The following is a 20,604-nucleotide window of genomic DNA, read 5'->3' on the forward strand; positions in this document are numbered from 1 at the left end:
GGGTTTCATACATACAGGCAATGTGGTAACGGTCGCACATAGCGGGCACTGTTACCGTATCACAACTTATCGCCCCTTTATACGTTTACCCCTATGTTTTTCTCATACGTCCTAGAGGATGCTGGGGATGCTTCAAGAACCATGGGGGTATAGACTGGATCCGCAGGAGACATGGGCACACTATAAGACTTTGAATGGGTGTGAACTGGCTCCTCCCTCTATGCTCCTCCTCCAAACTCCAGTTAGATTCTGTGCCCAGTGAGATTGGATGCACAGTGAGGAGCTCTCCAAAGTTTCTCAGAAAAAAGACTTAGGTTTATTATTTTCAGGGAGACCTGCTGGCAACAGGCTCCCTGCATCGTGGGACTGAGGGGAGAGAAGCAGACCTACTTCTGTGAATTCAAAGGCTCTGCTTCTTAGGCTACTGGACACCATTAGCTCCAGTGGGTTCGATCACTTGGTGCGCCTAGCTGCTTGTTCCCGGAGCCGCGCCGTCACAGAGCCAGAAGACAGAACCCGGGTGAGTATAGGAAGATCAGAAGACCTCAGTGACGGCAGAAGACGGCGTTTGAGGTACGAGGTCGTGCTGCGCGCTATGCTCCCACATATGAACGGCACTGCAGGGTGCAGGGCGCAGGGGGGCGGGCGCCCTGGGCAGTATTGTACCCTCAAATAGCACTGGCAGAAGTAAAAACAGTGCCTAGGCACTAGTTACGGGACCCCCACCAGTATAAATATGTAATTTGAGCAGGACTGAAGCGCGTCATGAAGGGGGCGTGGCTTAGCCCTCACAGCTCTGACCAGCTCCATTTTCTCTTCACAGAAGCTGCAGAGACGCTGAGCCTGGTCTCCCACACTACTGTACAAGTAACGGGGTGCAAAACGGGGGGTGGGATTGCCAATTATTTATATATGAAGTGCTAACAGGTCTGGTGCAGTCTTTTTACTCGCTTCGGTACCGGGATAGGCGCTGGGTTGTGAGCTGGCAGAACTCCCTCTGTGTCTCTCTTGCAGGCTTTGTTGTGGGTCTGTCTCCTATAAGCCCCAGTGTGGTTGTGGGTGTCGGTACGTGTGTGTCGACATGTCTGAGGCTGAGTGCTCTTCCCAGGAGGAGGCTGGAGTGGGAACAGAAAATACTGTGAGAGTGACTGTGTTGGCACCGCCGACGGATGATTGTGTAAATATGTTGAGTGTCTTAAATGCAAATGTGACTGGGCTAAGAGATTTGATAGATCTGAGTCTAAGAACCAGACATGGAGGACATCCATGGAGGATGCTTTGTCACAAGCTCAGACCCCTTCGTGGTCACAGAAACGTGCATTTACCCAGATAGCTGATACAGATACCGACAAGGACTCTGATTCCAGTGTCGACTATAGTGATGCCAGATTAAATCCTAAACTGGCTAAGAGCATTCAGTACATGATTGTGGCAATAAAAGAAGTGTTGCATATAATAGAGGACCCTGCTGTCCCTGATACAAGGGCTGTATGTATAAAGGAAAGAAACCTGAGGTAACATTTCCTCCCTCTCATGAACTGAATGCGCTTTTTGAAAAGGCTTGGGAAAATCCTGACAAGAAGATACAGGTTCCCAAAAGACTTCCAGTGGCATATCCGTTTCCATTTGGGGACAGGGAAAAGTGGGAGTCAACCCCCACGGTAGACAAAGCTTTATTGCGTCTATCCAAAAAGGTGGCGCTTCCGTCTCCTGACACGGCAGCCCTAAAAGATCCTGCGGATCTTAAGCAGGAAAACACACTAAAATCCATTTATGTCACTACAGGGTCGCTACTCAGGCCTGCCGTTGCTTCAGCATGGGTGAGTAGCGCTTTTGAAAAGTGGGCAGATAACTTGTCATCTGAGATAGATACCCTAGACAGGGATAGCGTGCTTTTGACTCTGGGTCATATCAGGGACGCTGCAGCATTTTTCAAAGAAGCTGTAAGGGATATTGGCCTTTTGGGATCAAGGGCCAATGCCATGGCAGTCTCAGCAAGGAGAGCATTGTGGATTCATCAATGGAATGCTGACGCTGACTCTAAGAAGGCGATGGAGTCGTTACCGTTTAACGGTAGTGTCCTGTTTGGTGACGGCCTCACTGACCTGGTGTCTACGGCTACTGCGGGTAAGTCGTCATTTTTACCTTATGTTCCTGCACAACAGAAGAAAACGCCTCACTATCAGATGCAGTCCTTTCAGCCCAATAAATTCAAAAAAGGACGAGGGTCTTCCTTCCTTGCTGCGAGAGGAAGAGGAAGGGGAAAAAGGTCACAGGCTGTGGCAAGCTCCTAAGAGCAGTCTTCCTAAGAGCAAGTTCCGAAGAGAAGTCCTCTCCGGCTTCTACAAAATCCACCACATGATGCTGGGGCTCCTCTGCGGGAGTCCGCACCGGTGGGGGCACGTCTCAGACTTTTCAGTCAGGTCTGGGTGCACTCGGACCTGGATCCTTGGATAGTAGAAATAGTAACCCAAGAATACAGATTAGAGTTTCAAGATGTGCCCCCTCACCGATTTTTCAAATCTGCCTTGCCAGCTTCTCTTATAGAAAAGGAGGTGGTATGCGCTGCGATACTAAAGTTGTGTCAAAATCAAGTAATTGTCACGGTACCCCCGTCACAACAGGGGGAAGGCTTTTATTCGAGCCTGTTCGTGGTCCCGAAGCCGGATGGCTCAGTCAGACCGATTCTGAACCTAAAATCCCTCAATTTCTTTCAAAAAAAAAATTCAAATTTAAGATGGAATCTCTCCGAGCCGTGATCTCCAGTCTGGAGGAGGGGGATTTTATGGTGTCGGTCGACATAAAGGATGCCTACTTGCATGTCCCCTTATATCCTCCACATCAGGCTTACCTGAGGTTTGCTGTTCAGGATTGTCATTACCAATTTCAGACGTTGCCGTTTGGTGTGTCCACGGCTCCGAGGATTTTCACCTAAGTAATGGCTTAAATGATGGTTCTTCTGCGCAAGCAGGGAATCACAATTATCCCGTACTTGGACGATCTCCTCATAAAGGCGAGATCCAAGGAGCAATTGCTGAAAAATGTTGCCCTTGCACTGTCGATTCTGTAACAACATGGTTGGCTCCTAAAATCACAGTTGGATCCGACGACACAGCTGTCGTTCTTGGGTATGATTCTGGATACAGAATTGCAGAGAGTTTTTCTTCCAGTGGAAAAGGCTCTGGAATTAAGAACATGGTAAAACAGATTCTGACACCAACAAAGGTGTCAGTTCTTCAATGCACTCTGTTGCTGGGGAAGATGGTGGCGGCCTACGAGGCCATTCCGTATGGCAGGTTCCATGCCAGGGTGTTTCAGTGGGACCTGTTGGACAAGTGGTCCGGGTCTCACCTGGACATGCACCGGAATATAATTCTATCTCCCAGGACCAGAATCTCCCTTCTGTGGTGGCTGCACAGTTCTCACCTTCTGGAGGGACGCAGGTTCGGGATTCAGGATTGGATCCTGGTGACCACAGATGCAAGCCTCCGAGGCTGGGGAGCAGTCACACAGGGAAGAAATTTTCAGGGAAAATGGTCAAGCCAGGAAGCTTGTCTACACATAAACATTCTGGAATTAAGGGCCATTTACAATGGCATTCTGCAAGCAGAACATCTTCTTCGAGGTCTGCCTGTTTTGATTCAGTCAGACAACGTGACAGCAGACCGTCGCTATATGTGTTCCCTCCACTTCCACTCATTCCAAAGGTGATAAAAATTATAAGAAGAACAAGGGTTCAGGCAATACTCATTGTTCCGGATTGGCCAAGAAGGGCCTGGTATCCAGATCTTTAGGAGTTGCTCATAGAAGATCCCTGGCCTCTTCCCCTTCGGGAGGACCTGTTGCAACAGGGGCCGTGCGTGTATCAAGACTTGCTGCGTTTGACAGCGTGACGGTTGAACGCCAAATCCTAGCCCGAAAGGGTATTCCCAGTGAAGTCATTCCCACACTTCTTCAGGCTAGAAAAGAAGTAAAGGCAAAGCATTACCACCGTATTTGGAGAAAATATGTGTCTTGGTGTGAATCCAAGAAGGCTCCTACGGAAGAATTTCACCTGGGGCGTTTGCTCCATTTTTTGCAAGCGGGTGTGGATGCTGGCCTAAAGTTAGGCTCCATTAAAGTACAGATTTCGGCCTTGTCGATCTTTTTTCAGAAAGAATTGGCTTCCCTTCCAGAAGTTCAGACCTTCGTGAAAGGCGTGCTACACATCCAACCTCCATTTGTGACTCCTGTGGCACCGTGGGATCTTAATGTGGTGTTGCAGCTCCTGCAATCGCATTGGTTTGAACCTTTGCGCAAGGTTGAGTTAAAATTCCTTACTTGGAAAGTAGTCATGTTGTTGGCCTTGGCGTCCGCAAGGCTGGTGTCTTGATTTGGCAGCTTTGTCTCACAAAAGCCCCTATTTAATCTTCCATGCTGATAGAGCGGAGTTGAGAACTCGTCAGCAATTTCTGCCAAAAGTGGTTTCATCATTTCACGTGAACCAGCCTATTGTGGTGCCAGTGGCTACTGACGCCTTGGCGGAATCAAAGTCTTTCGATGTGGTCAGAGCTTTGAAGATCTATGTCGCCAGAACGGCTCCGATTAGGAAAACAGAGGCTCTGTTTGTCCTGTGGGCTCCCAACAAGATTGGGGCTCCTGCTTCTAAGCAGACTATTGCGCGCTGGATTTGTAATACGATTCAGCAGGCTCATTCTATGGCAGGATTGCCGTTACTGAAATCGGTGAAAGCCCATTCTACCAGAAAGGTGGGCTCATCCTGGGCGGCTGCCCGAGGGTTCTCGGCGTTACAACTTAGCCGAGCTGCTACTTGGTCGGGATCAAACACCTTGCGAAGTTTTGCAAGTTTAATACCCTGGCTGAGGAGGACCTCTTGTTTGGTCAATCGGTGCTGCAGAGTCATCCGCACTCTCCCGCCCGTTCTAGAGCTTTGGTATAAACCCCATGGTTCTTGATGTGACCCCAGCATCCTCTAGGACGTATGAGAAAATAGGATTTTAATACCTACCGGTAAATCCTTTTCTCTTAGTCCGTGGAGGATGCTGGGCGCCCGTCCCAGTGTGGGCTGTATCTGCAGTTTGGTTATAGTTACGTTCATGTTGAGTTAAGTTCAGTCAGTCTGTGACTGATGTTGGTCATGCCGTTGCATGCGTTGTTGTTGAATGCCATGTTGTACGGCGTGTTTGAGGTGTGAGCTGGTATGTATCTCACCTTAGTTTTAAAAAACATTAAATCCTTTTCCTCGAAATGTCCTTCTCCCTGGGCACAGTTCCTATAACTGGAGTCTGGAGGAGGGGCATAGAGGGAGGAGCCAGTTCACACCCATTCAAAGTCTAATAGTGTGCCCATGTCTCCTGTGGATCCCGTCTATACCCCTTGGTTCTTGAAGCATCCCCAGCATCCTCTACAGACTAAGAGAAAAGGATTTACCGGTAGGTATTAAAATCCTATGTTTTTCATGCGGGCCTTGTTAGATTAAGAATCGATGTGTTCTTTGACTTTCTTCTAATTTATGATTTTCTTGTTTTGAAGAAGAAAGAAGACTTGATATTGACGAGAAGCCTTTGGTGGTTCAATTAAACTGGAATAAGGATGACCGGGAAGGAAGGTTTGTGCTAAAGAATGAAAATGACATTCTTTCATTAAAGGTATGTGTCGATCATACATACTGAATAGAGATTATGTCATTAACAAATAATTTACTGATTTGGATTCATATTTGTCCTTTTTTTTTTTATAAAGAATATTAAACTTATATGGGGGAAAATCAGTTGTTTTTGAGCGCCTATAAGTAATAGGCGTCCGATGGGAGCTACTCAATTGTTTTGCCATCAGGTGCTAATTATTTCTGCTCATACTCTTCTGAGGAGGCAAGCAGGAATTCACCCAAAGTTTGGCCTTTGGGCGCCGAAACTATAGTTTCTGAATCACTCCCAATAATTTGACACTTTACGTTTCTAAACCAGTGCATTTAAGTGTGACAAGTTTGAAAAGTAATGGGCGCCTGCGGCAATCGTGCCCATTTTCAGAATAATTCAATGTCGCCCGTTGGGCGCCTGCTACTTATACATGCCCCAAAACAATAGAATTTCTCACAAAGAGTACAAACCCCACTGAACACTTGCATTATTAAATATGATTCATGTATATTAAATACAGGGCTCACTGCTATTGGAACATTCTAATGCAGAAAATAGGATTTTAATTACCTACCGGTAAATCCTTTTCTCGTAGTCCGTAGAGGATGCTGGGGTCCACATTAGTACCATGGGGTATAGATGGTTCCACTAGGAGCCATTGGCACTTTAAGAGTTTGAGAGTGTGGGCTGGCTCCTCCCTCTATGCCCCTCCTACCAGACTCCGTATAGAAACTGTGCCCGAGGAGACTGACATCTTCGAGAGAAGGATTTTACACAGATAGTGGCGAGATTCACACCAGCTCACACATACAAGGCAAATCAAGCTAACTAGCTTGAAACGCAGCAACGGCTGAAATATTACTTACCAAGTAACAATGCAGTACTCCACTAAAAACAAAGTTGTACTGAACCAAGTAACAATTGCAGGAAAACGAAGCCCAGCATCCTCTATAGACTACGAGAAAAGGATTTACCGGTAGGTAATTAAAAATACTATTTTCTCTTACGTCCTAGAGGATGCTGGGGTCCATATTCGTACCATGGGGATGTACCAAAGCTCCCAGAACGTGAGGGAGAGCGCGGAGGCTCCTGCAGAACCAGTTGACCAAACTTAAGGTCCTCAGAGGCCAAAGTATCGAACTTGTAGAACTTTGCGAACGTGTTCGACCCCGACCAAGTAGCTGCTCGGCAGAGTTGTAAAGCCGAGACACCCCGGCCAGCCGCCCAGGAAGAACCCACCGTACGAGTAGAGTGGTCCTTAACAGCCTGCCGTAGAATACGCATGCTGGATAGTGAACCTGATCCAGCGAGAGATCGTCTGCTTAGAAGCAGGACACCCAATTTTCTTGGGATCATACAGGACAAACAGAGAGTCCGATTTTCTGTGACGCGCAGTCCTCTTCACATAGATTTTTAGAGCCCTTACAACATCTAAGGACTTTGATGAAATTGAGGAGTCAGTCGCAACTGGCACCACAATAGGTTGGTTGATATGAAATGCTGACACAGACTTAGGAAGAAATTGCTGACATGTCTGAAGCTCAGCTCTATCCTCATGAAATATCAAGTTTGGGCTTTTACATGACAATGCCCCCAGCTCCGACACACGTCTAGCAGAAGCTAAGGCCAACAAAGTGACAGCCTTCCACGTGAGAAACTTGACCTCAACCTCCTGTAGAGGTTCAAACCAGTCTGACTGGAGGAACTGCAACACCACGTTAAAATCCCAGGGCACCGTAGGCGGTACAAAGGAAGGTTGGATGTCCAGAACTCCCTTCAAAAAAGTCTGAACCTCAGGGAGGGCAGCCAACTGTTTCTGGAAGAAAATGAATAGGGCCAAAATCTGGACCTTTATGGATACTAACCTCAGGCCCATATCCACTCCTGCATGCAGGAAGAGGAGAAACCGTCCCAATTGAAACTCCGCCGTAGGAAACTTCTTGAACTCACACCAAGATACATATTTCTTGCAAATACGATGGTAATGTTTAGACGTTACTCCTTTCCTAGCCTGTATCAGAGTAGGAGTAACCTTGTTCGGAATGCCCTTCCGAGTTAGTATCAGGCGTTCAACCTCCATGCTGTCAAACGAAGCCGTGGTAAGTCTTGATAGGCGAACGGCCCCTGCTGCAGCAGGTCCTCCAGAAGAGGAAGAGGCCTCGGCTCTTCTAGTAGTAGATCCAGAAGATCTGCATACCCAGACCTTCTTGGCCAGTCTGGAGCAATGAGGATCGCTTGAACCCTTGTTCTCCTTTTGAGCTTTAGCACTCTTGGGATGAGTGGGAGTGGTGGAAACACGTACACCGACTGGAAAACCCATGGAGTCACTAGGGCGTCCATCGCCACTGCTTGCGGGTCCCTCGACCTGGAACAATATCGCAGAAGCTTCTTGTTGAGACGAGAGGCCGTCATGTCTATTTGAGGTACACCCCAAAGGTCTGTTACCTCCTTTAGCACCTCCGGATGGAGACCCCACTCCCCTGGATGGAGGTCGTGTCTGCTGAGGAAGTCCGCTTCCCAGTTGTCTACTCCCGGAATGAAGATTGCTGACAGCGCCAATGCGTGCTTTTCTGCCCAGAGGATGATTCTTGTTACCTCTGACATTGCAGCTCTGCTCTTCGTTCTGCCCTGTCGGTTTATGTAAGCCACTGTTGTTACATTGTCCGACTGCACTTGAATGGCCTGATTTTCTCAGAAGATGAGCCGCTTGGAGAAGACTGTTGTAGACGGCTCTTAGTTCCAGAATGTTTATTGGTAGGCCGGCTTCCAGACTTCACCACCTTCCTTGGAAGGTTTCCCCTTGAGTGACTGCGCCCCAGCCCTGGAGACTTGCATCTGCGGTTAGAAGGATCCAGTCCTGAATCCCGAACCTGCGGCCCTCCTGAAGGTAAGGTAATTGCAGCCACCAAAGTAGTGAAATCCTGGCCTTTGGCGACAGACATATTCTCTGGTGCATGTGTAGATGGGATACCGACCACTTGTCCAGGAGGTCCAGTTGGAAGGACCGAGCATGAATCCTCCCATACTGTAGAGCCTCGTAAGAGGACACGATCTTCCACAGAAGGCGAATGCACTGATGAACCGACACCCGGGCTGGCTTCAGGACATCCCGGACCATTGTTTTAATTACCAACGCTTTTTCCTCTGGAAGAAACACCCTCTGCACTTCTGTGTTGAGGATCATTCCCAGAAAGGACAACCTCCTGGTTGGTTCCAAATGTGATTTTGGAAGATTCAGGATCCAACCGTGTTCCCTGAGTAGTTGGGTCGTGAGAACAATAGACTGTAGCAGCTTCTCTTTGGACGATTACTTTATCAGCAGATCGTCCAGATATGGAATTATGTTCACCCCCTGTCTGCGGAGGAGAACCATAATTTCCGCCATCACCTTGGTGAATACCCTCGGAGCTTTGGAAAGGCCGAATGGCAGGGCCTGGAACTGAAAATGACATTCCAACAATGCGAATCAGAGATAAGCTTGATGCGGCAGCCAAATCAGAATGTGGAGGTACGCATCCTTGATATCCAGGGATACCAGGAATTCCCCGTCTTCCAGACCTGATATCACCGCCCTTTGAGACTCTATTTTGAACTTGAACTCCCTCAGAAAGGGGTTTAGTGATTTTAAGTTCAGAATAGGCCTGACTGAACCATTTGGTTTCGGTACCACAAAAAGGTTCGAATAGTAACCCTTGTTTTGCATCTGGGGAGGAACTGGTACCTGTGCCTCCACCAACTTCTGGATGGCTCCCTGTAGGATAGCCCTGTCTGCCGGCAAAGCTGGTAAGCCTGATTTGAAGAGCCGCTGAGGAGGGAAATCTTGAAATTCCAGCCGGTACCCCTGGGACACAATATCTTGTACCCAGGGATCCAGGCCGGACGACACCCAGACGTGACTGAAATGTCTGAGTCTCGCCCCCACCAGGCTGCGCGGTCCACTGTCATGCTGTGAACTTTGGCGTACCTGAAGCGGGTTTCTGTTCCTAGGAACCCGCAGCAGGAGGTTTCTTGGATTTTGGTCGACCTTCTCTAAAGAAGGTGTTGGACGGTTTGGCCCTTCTTGTTTTAGCAACCCGAAAGGACTGTGATGCAGCTGAAGAAAAAGGTTGACTTACCCGCTGTAGCTGTGGAGATCCACACATCCAACGCTTCCCTAAACAGAGCCTGACCTGTGTAGGGTAGGGTCTCCACACCTCTCCTGGATTCCGCATTGGAAGACCACTGGCGCAGCCACAGTCCTCGACGAGCTGAGACAGACATGGAAGAAATTCCTGCAGCCATTGAACCCAGGTCTTTCATGGATTCCACCATAAATCCTGCAGAATCCTGAATGTTACGTAAAAACAATTCAACGTCACTTTTATCCATTGTATCCAAATCCTCAAGTAATGTGCCTGACCACTTTACTATAGCTTTGGAAATCCATGCACAGGCAATAGTAGTACGTAGTATCGCCCCTGAAGTTGTGTAGATGGATTTGAGTGTAGTATCATTTTGCGATCAGCCGGCTCCTTTAATTCTGTGAAACCACCTTTTTCGAGAGTCTGGATACAGACGCGTCCACTATGGGTTGATTTTCCCATTTCTTTCTATTCTCCTCAGGGAAGGTTAAAGCAACCAGTACCCTTCTAGGGATCTGGAATTTTTTCTCCGGGTTTTCCTATGCTTTTTCAAAAATAGCATTTAATTCTTTGGATGCAGGGAAGGTTAGCGAGGCTTTCTTATTGTCAGTGAAGTAAGCCTCCTCAACCTGCTCAGGTGTTGTATCAGCAATATTCAACACATCCCTAATAGCCTCTATCATCAACTGCACCCCTTTAGCAAGAGATGCGCCCCCCCTGGGCACATCCCCATCCCCGTCTGCTGTGTCAGAATCGGTATCCGTGCCAGAATCGGTATCCGTGCCATCTTGCATAATCTGGGCAAGAGCACGTTTGTGGGATCCTACAGAGGGGAACCCCTTGAGGTAACAGAACAGGACCAAACTGCCATAGAGTTCTGTAAAACCTGAGTTGCAGATTCATTCTATGCAACCCTAGTAGAAATCTGAGAAATTATAAATTTGATAGAGGATAACCATTCAGGCTCCCTTGCTGTTATCTGCGCTAAAACAGTGCAATCCTGATTACATGGAAAGAGATCATCCTGAGAGGACATATTCTATGCAGCATTTCTCTAACGTCCTAGTGGATGCTGGGGACTCCGTCAGGACCATGGGGAATAGCGGCTCCGCAGGAGACAGGGCACAAAAGCAAGCTTTTAGGATCACATAGTGTGTACTGGCTCCTCCCCCTATGACCCTCCTCCAAGCCTCAGTTAGGTTTTTGTGCCCGGCCGAGAAGGGTGCAATCTAGGTGGCTCTCTTAAAGAGTTGCTTAGAAAAAGTTTTTAGGTTCTTTATTTTCAGTGAGTCCTGCTGGCAACAGGCTCACTGCATCGAGGGACTTAGGGGAGAGATTTTCAACTCACCTGCGTGCAGGATGGATTGGATTCTTAGGCTACTGGACATAGCTCCAGAGGGAGTCGGAACACAGGGCTCGCCCTGGGGTTCGTCCCGGAGCCGCGCCGCCGACCCCCCTTGCAGATGCTGAAGATGAAGAGGTCCGGAACCAGGCGGCAGAAGACTCTCAGTCTTCATCAGGTAGCGCACAGCACTGCAGCTGTGCGCCATTGTTGTCAGCACACTTCACACAGCGGTCACGGAGGGTGCAGGGCGCTGGGGGGGGGGGGCGCCCTGGGCAGCAATGTATAATACCTGTATGGCGAAAAATACATCACATATAGCCCTTGAGGCTATATGGATGTATTTAACCCCTGCCAGATATCTAAAACTCCGGAGAAGAAGCCCGCCGAAAAGGGGGCGGGGCCTATTCTCCTCAGCACACAGCGCCATTTTCCCTCACAGAAAGGCTGGTGGGAAGGCTCCCATGATCTCCCCTGCACTGCACTACAGAAACAGGGTTAAAACAGAGAGGGGGGGCACTGATTTGGCGATATGTATATATATTAAAATGCTATAAAAAGAACACTTATATAAAGGTTGTCCCTGGATAATTATAGCGTTTTGGTGTGTGCTGGCAAACTCTCCCTCTGTCTCCCCAAAGGGCTAGTGGGTCCTGTCCTCTATCAGAGCATTCCCTATGTGTGTGCTGTATGTCGGTACGTGTGTGTCGACATGTATGAGGAAAATATTGGTGAGGAGGCGGAGCAAATTGCCTGTAATGGTGATGTCACTCTCTAGGGAGTCGACACCGGAATGGATGGCTTATTTATGGAAATTACGTGACAAAGTCAACACGCTGCAAGCCGGTTGACGACATGAGAGGGCCGGCGAACAAATTAGTATCTGTCCAGGCGTCTCAAACACCGTCAGGGGCTGTAAAATGCCCATTTACCTCAGTCGGTCGACACAGACCCAGACACGGACACTGATTTCAGTGTCGACGGTGAAGAAACAAACGTATTTTCTTTTAGGGCCACACGTTAAGGGCAATGAAGGAGGTGTTACATATTTCTGATACTCCAAGTACCACAAAAAAGGGTATTATGTGTGAGGTGAAAAAACTTCCTGTAGTTTTTCCTGAATCAGATAAATTAAATGAAGTGTGTGATGATGCGTGGGTTTCCCCCGATAGAAAATTATTGGCGGTATACCCTTTCCCGCCAGAAGTTAAGGCGCGGTGGGAAACACCCCTCAGGGTGGATAAGGCGCTCACACGCTTATCAGAACAAGTGGCGGTACCATCTACGGATAGGGCCGTACTTAAGGAGCCAGCTGATAGGAGGCTGAAAAAATATCCTAAAAAGTATACACACACATGCTGGTGTTATACTGCGACCAGCGATCGCCTCAGCCTGGATGTGCAGAGCTGAGGTGGCTTGGTTGGATTCCCTGACTAAAAATATTGATACCTTTGACAGGGACAGTATTTTATTGACTATAGAGCATTTAAAGGATGCATTTCTATATATGCGAGATGCGCAGAGGGATATTTGCACTCTGGCATCAAGAGTAAATGCGATGTCCATATCTGCAAGAAGATGTTTATGGACACGACAGTGGTCAGGTGATGCAGATTCCAAACGGCACAAAGATGTATTGCCGTATAAAGGGGAGGAGTTATTTGGGGTCGGTCCATGGGACCTGGTGGCCAGGGCAACTGCTGGAAAATCCACCGTTTTTTACCCTAAGTCACATCTCTGCAGAAAAAGACACCGTCTTTTCAGCCTCAGTCCTTTCGTCCCTATAAGAGTCATATCTGCCCAGGGATAGAGGAAAGGGAAGAAGACTGCAGCAGGCAGCCCATTCCCAGGAACAGAAGCCCTCCACCGCTTCTACCAAGTTCTCAGCATGACGCTGGGACCGTACAGGACCCCTGGATCCTACAAGTAGTATCCAAGGGGTACAGATTGGAATGTCGAGAGGTTTCCCCCCTCGCAGGTTCCTGTAGTCTGCTGTACCAATGTCTCCCTCCGACAGGGAGGCAGTATTGAAAACAATTCACAAGCTGTATTCCCAGCAGGTGATAATAAAATTACCCCTCCGACAACAAGGAAAGGGGTATTACTCCACACTATATGGTGGTACTGAAGGCTAGGTGAGACCTATTCTAAATCTGAAAAATTTGAACACTTGCAAGGGTTCAAATCCAGATGGAGTCACTCAGAGCAGTGATAGCAAAGAACAAGGGGACTATATGGTGTCCCGGGACATCAGGGATGCTTACCTCCATGTCCCAAAATTTGCCTTTTCTCACCAAGGGTACCTCAGGTTCGTGGTACAGAACTGTCACTATCAGTTTCAAGACGATGCCGTTGGATTGTCCAAGGCACCCCGGGTCCTTACCAAGGTAATGACCGAAAGGAGGATTCGTCTTCAAAGAAAATGGACGACCTCCTGATAAGAACAAGGTCCAGAGAACAGTTGGAGGTCGGAGTAGCACTATCTCAAGTAGTTCTACGACAGCACGGGTGGATTCTAAATATTCCAAAACCGCAGTTGTTCCGACGACACGTCTGCTGGTCCTGGGGATGATTCTGGACACAGTCCAGGAAAAGGTGTTTCTCCCAGAGGAGAAAGCCAGGGAGTTATCCGAGCTAATCGGGATCCTCCTAAAACCAGGAAAAGTGTCAGTGCATCATTGCACAAGAGTCCTGGTAAAAATGGTGGCTTATTACGAAGCGCTTCCATTCGGCAGATTTCACGCAAGAACTCTTCAGTGGGATCTGCTGGACAAATGGTCCGGATCGCATCTTCAGATGCATCAGCGGATAACCCTATATCCAAGGACAAGGGTGTCTCTCCTGTGGTGATTACAGAGTGCTCATCTTCTAGAGGGCCGCAGATTCGGCATTCAGGATTGGATGCTGGTGACCACGGAGGCCAGCCTGAGAGGCTGGGGAGCAGTCACACAAGGAGTGTGATCAAGTCTGGAGAATTCTCTCCACATAAATATACTGGAGCTAAGAGCAAATTTATAATGCTCTAAGCTTAGCAAGACCTCTGCTTCAAGGTCAGCCGGTATTGATCCAGTGGGATAACATCATGGCAGTCGCCCACGTAAACAGAAAGGGCGGCACAAGAAGCAGGAGGGCAGTGGCAAAACTGCAAGGATTTTTCGCTAGGCGGAAAATCATGTGATAGCACTGTCAGCAGTGTTCATTCCGGGAGTGGACGACTGGGAAGCAGACTTCCTCAGCAGGCACGACCTCCACCCGGGAGAGTGGGAACTTCATCGGGAAGTTTTCCGCATGATTGTGAACCGTTGGGAAAGACCAAAGGTGGACATGATGGCGTCCCGCCCGAACAAAAAATGGGACAGGTATTGCGCCAGGTCACGAGACCTTCAGGCGATAGCTGTGGACGTCCTGGTAACACCGTGGGTGTAACAGTCGGTGTATGTGTTCCCTCCTCTGCTTCTCATAACCAAGGTATTGAGAATTATAAGACATAGAGGAGTAAGAACTATACTCGTGGCTCCGGATTGGCCAAGAGGGACTTGGTAACCGGAACTTCAAGAGATGCTCACAGAGGACTAATGGCCTCGGGAGCTAAGAAGGGATTTGCTTTCAGCAAGTACCATGTCTGTTCCAAGAGGAACCGTGGCATCGGCCTTTAAGAAAGGACCTGCTCCAGCAGGGACCTTGTCTGTTCCAAGACTTACCGCGACTGCGTTTGACGGCATGGCGGTTTGAACGCCGGATCCTAAGGGAAAAGGCATTCCGGAAGAGGTCATACCTACCCTGGTCAAAGCCAGGAAGGAGGTGACCGCACAACGTTATCACCACATGTGGTAAAAATATGTTGCGTGGGTGAGGCCAGGAAGGCCCCACGAAAAAAAAATTTTTTTTCAACTAGGTCGATTTCTGCACTTCCTGCAAACAGGAGTGTCTATGAGCCTCAAATTGGGGTCCATTAAGGTTCAAGTTTCGGCCCTATAGATTTTCTTCCAGAAAGAATTGGCTTCAGTTCCTGAAGTCCAGACGTTTGTCAAGGGAGTATTGCATATACAGCCCTTGTGTGCCTCCAGTGGCACCGTGGGATCTCAACGTAGTGTTGGGATTCCTCAAATCATATTGGTTTGAACCACTCAAATCTGTGGATTTGAAATATCTCACATGGAAAGTGACCATGCTATTGGCTCTGGCCTCGGCCAGGCGATTGTCAAAATTGGCGGCTTTGTCTTACAAAAGCCCATATTTGATTTTCCATTCGGACAGGGCAGAACTGCGGACTCGTCCCCAGTTTCTTCCTAAGGTGGTGTCAGCGTTTCACCTGAAACAACCTATTGTGGTGCCTGCGGCTACTAGGGACTTGGAGGACTCCAAGTTGCTAGACGTTGTCAGGGCCCTGAAAATATATATATATATATATAATTCCAGGACGGCTGGAGTCAGAAAGTCTGACTTGCTGTTTATATTGTAGGCACCCAAAAAGCTGGGTGCTCCTGCTTCTAAGCAGACTATTGCTCGTTGGATTTGTTGTACAGTTCAGCTTGCACATTCTGTGGCAGGCCTGCCACAGCCAAAATCTGTAAATGCCCATTCCACAAGGAAGGTGGGCTCATCTTGGGCGGCTGCCCGAGGGGTCTCGGCTTTACAACTTTGCCGAGCAGCTACTTGGTCAGGGGCAAACACGTTTGCAAAATTCTACAAATTTGATACCCTGGCTGAGGAGGACCTGGAGTTCTCTCATTCGGTGCTGCAGAGTCATCCGCACTCTCCCGCCCGTTTGGGAGCTTTGGTATAATCCCCATGGTCCTGACGGAGTCCCCAGCATCCACTAGGACGTTAGAGAAAATAAGATTTTACTTACCGATAAATCTATTTCTCATAGTCCGTAGTGGATGCTGGGCGCCCATCCCAAGTGCGGATTGTCTGCATTACTTGTACATAGTTATTGTTACAAAAAAAATCGGGTTATTATTGTTGTGAGCCATCTTTTTTAGAGGCTACTTCATTGTTATCATACTGTTAACTGGGTTCAAATCACAAGTTGTACGGTGTGATTGGTGTGGCTGGTATGAGTCTTACCCGGGATTCAAGATCCTTCCTTATTGTGTACGCTCGTCCGGGCACAGTACCTAACTGAGGCTTGGAGGAGGGTCATAGGGGGAGGAGCCAGTACACACCATGTGATCCTAAAAGCTTGCTTTTGTGCCCTGTCTCCTGCGGAGCCGCTATTCCCCATGGTCCTGACGGAGTCCCCAGCATCCACTACGGACTATGAGAAATAGATTTATCGGTAAGTAAAATCTTATTATTAGTCCATAGACATAGCTAAATGGAGGATGTACCAAATGGAGACCCCGAACACTCCTCCCCCCCCCCCCCCCCCCCACACCCCCAAGAATGGCAAGAGAGACACAGATATTGGAGCCAACCCACACACAGCGCTTTCAAGGTATAGGAAGACCCCAACCAGCGCTGACTGTGTACCTTAATAGGTTACACAGCCTGTATACAGCCTCCCCCACCTTCTACAACCCCCTAGTACCGTAAAAGATAGCTAGAGTTGCTCTGGAGGTACTGCTCTTCACTGACAGCGTTTCTGCAGGCAGGAAAATGGCGCTGAACACTGCTGGGTCCGCTCTGAGGAGAAGCTCCACCCCCTTAATGGCGCTGTCTTCCTGCTCTTCTGGAGATTATACTGGCCTGAGGAATTGTGCTGGCAGCGATACTGGGACTCTGACAGGCTGAGAGGTCAGTGTAGGATGTAGGCGCTAGCTCAGGGCGCCCCTCACAGTGCCGCACTCTGTACTGCTGAGCCCCAGAGCGTAGTAAGTACTGCACTCCATACCCTGTTGCCACCATCTTCACACCGGCTCCCCGCTTGCTTGGGGGGCCGGTGGCTTACTCGCCACTGATCTTCTGGCCCTGTAAGGGTGTGGCGGCATGCTGCCGAAGTGAACGATCCCCTGTGGCAGGGAACGTTTGATCTCCTCAGGAGCTCAGTGTCCTGTCAGCAGACATAGTGGCTCAGACCCCGCAGGGCGGACACTACTCCCCCCTTCCTTAGTCCCACAAAGCAGGGAGGTTGCCAGCAGCCTCCCTGTAAAATAAAAAACTCTAAAAATAGACTTTTCCAGATAAGCTCTGTAGAGCTCCCCTAGCTGTGACCGGCTCCTCTGTTCTAAACTGAGTCTGGTAGGAAGGACATAGATGGAGGAGCCAGCCCACACTCTCAAACTCTTAAAGTGCCTATGGCTCCTAGTGGACCCCTCTATACCCCATGGTACTAATGTGGACCCCAGCATCCTCTAGGACGTAAGAGAAATTAAATAATTCCAAGTGAACTCTATTTTTCTAATTTAAAAGCTGAAACTATCTGCCTCTACCCTTTACTGAGATCATCTGTACATTTTGCTATACACTGGACTCCAAAAGCCAGGCTGTAAATTTCTCTGACGTCCTAGTGGATGCTGGGGACTCCGTAAGGACCATGGGGAATAGACGGCTCCGCAGGAGACTGGGCACATCTAAGAAAGATTTAGGACTATCTGGTGTGCACTGGCTCCTCCCCCTATGACCCTGCTCCAAGCCTCAGTTAGATTTCTGTGCCCGGCTGAGCTGGATGCACACTAGGGGCTCTCCTGAGCTCCTAGAAGAAAGTATAGTTTAGGTTTTTTATTTTCAGTGAGACCTGCTGGCAACAGGCTCACTGCAACGAGGGACTAAGGGGAGAAGAAGCGAACCTATCTAAGTGGTGGTAGCTTGGGCTTCTTAGGCTACTGGACACCATTAGCTCCAGAGGGATCGAACACAGGACCCGACCTCGTCGTCCGTTCCCGGAGCCGCGCCGCCGTCCCCCTTACAGAGCCAGAAACAAGAAGGTGGTCCGGAAAATCGGCGGCTGAAGACTTCTGTCTTCTCCAAGGTAGCGCACAGCACTGCAGCTGTGCGCCATTGCTCCTCATGCACACCACACACTGCGGTCACTGATGGGTGCAGGGCGCTGGGGGGCGCCCTGAGCAGCAATAATAACACCTTGGCTGGCAAAACTAACACCATATATAGCCCCAGAGGCTATATAGGTGTATATTAACCCCTGCCAGAAACGATAAAATAGCGGGAAAAAGCCCGCCGAAAAAGGGGCGGAGCCAACTCCCTCAGCACACTGGCGCCATTATTCCCTCACAGCTTCGCTGGAAGGAAGCTCCCTGGCTCTCCCCTGCAGTCCTGCACTACAGAAAGGGTAAAAAAGAGAGGGGGGGCACAATTTAGGCGCAGTATATATATATTATAGGCAGCTATAGGGGAAAACACTCTGTATAGTGATATCCCTGTGTTATATAGCGCCCTGGTGTGTGCTGGCATACTCTCCCTCTGTCTCCCCAAAGGGCTTTGTGGGGTCCTGTCCTCTGTAAGAGCATTCCCTGTGTGTCTGCTGTGTGTCGGTACTGCTGTGTCGACATGTATGATGAGGATAATGATGTGGAGGCGGAGAAAATGCCTGTGAATGTGATGTCACCCCCTGCGGGGTCGACACCAGTGTGGATGGACTTATGGAAGGAATTACGTGACAGTGTCAGCTCCTTACATAAAAGGTTTGACGACATAGGACAGCCGACTACTCAGCTTGTGCCTGTCCAAGCGTCTCAAATGTCATCAGGGGCTATAAAACGCCCGCTACCTCAGATGACAGATACAGATGTCGACACGGATACCGACTCCAGTGTCGATGATGATGAGACGAGTGTACCCTCCAATAGATCCACCCGTTATATGATTGAGGCTATGAAAAATGTTTTACACATTTCTGATGATACCCCAGGTACCACAAAAAAGGGTATTATGTTTGGTGAGAAAAAACTACCAGTAGTTTTTCCTGCATCTGACGAATTAAATGAGGTGTGTGAGGAAGCGTGGACTTCCCCAGATAAGAAATTGATCATTTCTAAACGGTTAATGGCTGCGTACCCTTTCCCGCCAGAGGATAGGTCACGCTGGGAAACACCCCCTAGGGTAGATCAAGCATTGACACACTTATCAAAGAAGGTGGCACTACCGTCTCCGGATACGGCCGCCCTAAAAGAACCTGCTAATAGAAAGCTGGAAAGTACCCTAAAAGCTATATACACACACACTGGCATTATATTGAGACCCGCTATTGCATCAGCTTGGATGTGCAGTGCTGCTGCTGCGTGGTCAGACTCCCTGTCGGAAAACATTGATACCATGGATAGGGACAATATTTTGCTAACGATTGACCATATAAAAGACGCGGTCTTATACATGCGTGATGCACAGAGGGATATTTGCCGGCTGGCATCAAAAATAAGCGCTATGTCCATTGCCGCCAGACGGGGGTTATGGACTAGGCAATGGTCAGGTGATACCGACTCCAAGCGGCGCATGGAAGTTTTACCCTATAAAGGGGCGGAACTTTTTGGGGAAGGTCTTTCAGACCTCGTTTCCACAGCTACTGCTGGGAAATCGACTTTTTTGCCACAGGCTACCCCACAGCAAAAGAAAGCACCGTATTATCAGGTACAGTCCTTTCGGCCCCAGAAAAATAAGCGGGCTAGAGGCTCATCCTTTCTGCCGAGGGGCAGAGGAAGGGGGAAAAAGCTGCAGCACACAGCTAGTTCCCAGGAGCAGAAGTCCTCCCCTGCGTCCGGTAAGTCCACAGCATGACGCTGGGGCTGCTCAGGCGGAATCGGGAACGGTGGGGGCACGTCTCAGGTTTTTCAGCACACAGTGGGCTCTCTCACAAGTGGATCCCTGGGTCCTTCAAGTAGTATCTCAGGGGTACAGGCTGGAATTCGAGACGTCTCCCCCCCGCAGTTTCCTAAAATCTGCCTTGCCGGCAACTCCCTCTGCCAGGGAGGCAGTGTTGGTGGCTATTCAAAAACTGTATTCACAGAAAGTGATCGTCAAGGTACCCCTCCTTCAGCAAGGAAAGGGTTACTACTCCACAATGTTTGTGGTACCGAAACCGGACGGTTCGGTGAGACCCATCTTAAATTTAAAAACCTTGAACACTTATATCAAAAGGTTCAAGTTCAAGATGGAATCGCTCAGGGCGGTTATTGCGAGCCTGGAGGAGGGGGATTACATGGTATCCCTGGACATCAAGGATGCGTACCTGCATGTCCCCATTTACCCTCCTCACCAGGAGTACCTCAGATTTGTGGTACAGGACTGTCACTATCAGTTCCAGACGCTGCCGTTCGGGTTATCCACGGCACCGAGGGTCTTTACCAAGGTAATGGCCGAAATGATACTCCTTCACAAGAAGGGAGTTTTAATTATCCCGTACTTGGACGATCTCCTGATAAAGGCGAGGTCCAAAGAACAGTTGATAATGGGGGTGGCACTTTCTCAGGAAGTGCTACAACAGCACGGCTGGATTCTAAACATTCCAAAGTCACAGCTGGTCCCGACGACACGTCTTCTGTTCCTGGGAATGATTCTGGACACAGACCAGAAAAGAGTGTTTCTTCCACTGGAAAAAGCCGAGGAA

The 20,604-nt window shown here is 48.9% G+C and overlaps 1 protein-coding gene across 21 annotated transcripts in view; it reads left to right on the forward strand.

Annotated features, from left to right (window-relative positions):
• The window catches only part of AFDN (afadin, adherens junction formation factor), an 866,421-nt gene that overhangs the window by 242,133 nt on the left and 603,684 nt on the right, over nt 1-20,604 (forward strand). For 14 of the 21 annotated variants that reach the window (XM_063917625.1, XM_063917611.1, XM_063917620.1 and 11 more), the window contains exon 3: nt 5,533-5,648. In XM_063917625.1, the coding sequence (XP_063773695.1) occupies nt 5,533-5,648 (116 nt within the window). The remainder of the gene's footprint in view (nt 1-5,532; nt 5,649-20,604) is intronic. The other 7 variants (XM_063917612.1, XM_063917634.1, XM_063917628.1 and 4 more) reach the window with 1 other exon arrangement.

The sequence above is a fragment of the Pseudophryne corroboree genome, chromosome 4 (assembly GCF_028390025.1).
Source record: "Pseudophryne corroboree isolate aPseCor3 chromosome 4, aPseCor3.hap2, whole genome shotgun sequence".
Lineage (NCBI taxonomy): Eukaryota > Metazoa > Chordata > Amphibia > Anura > Myobatrachidae > Pseudophryne > Pseudophryne corroboree.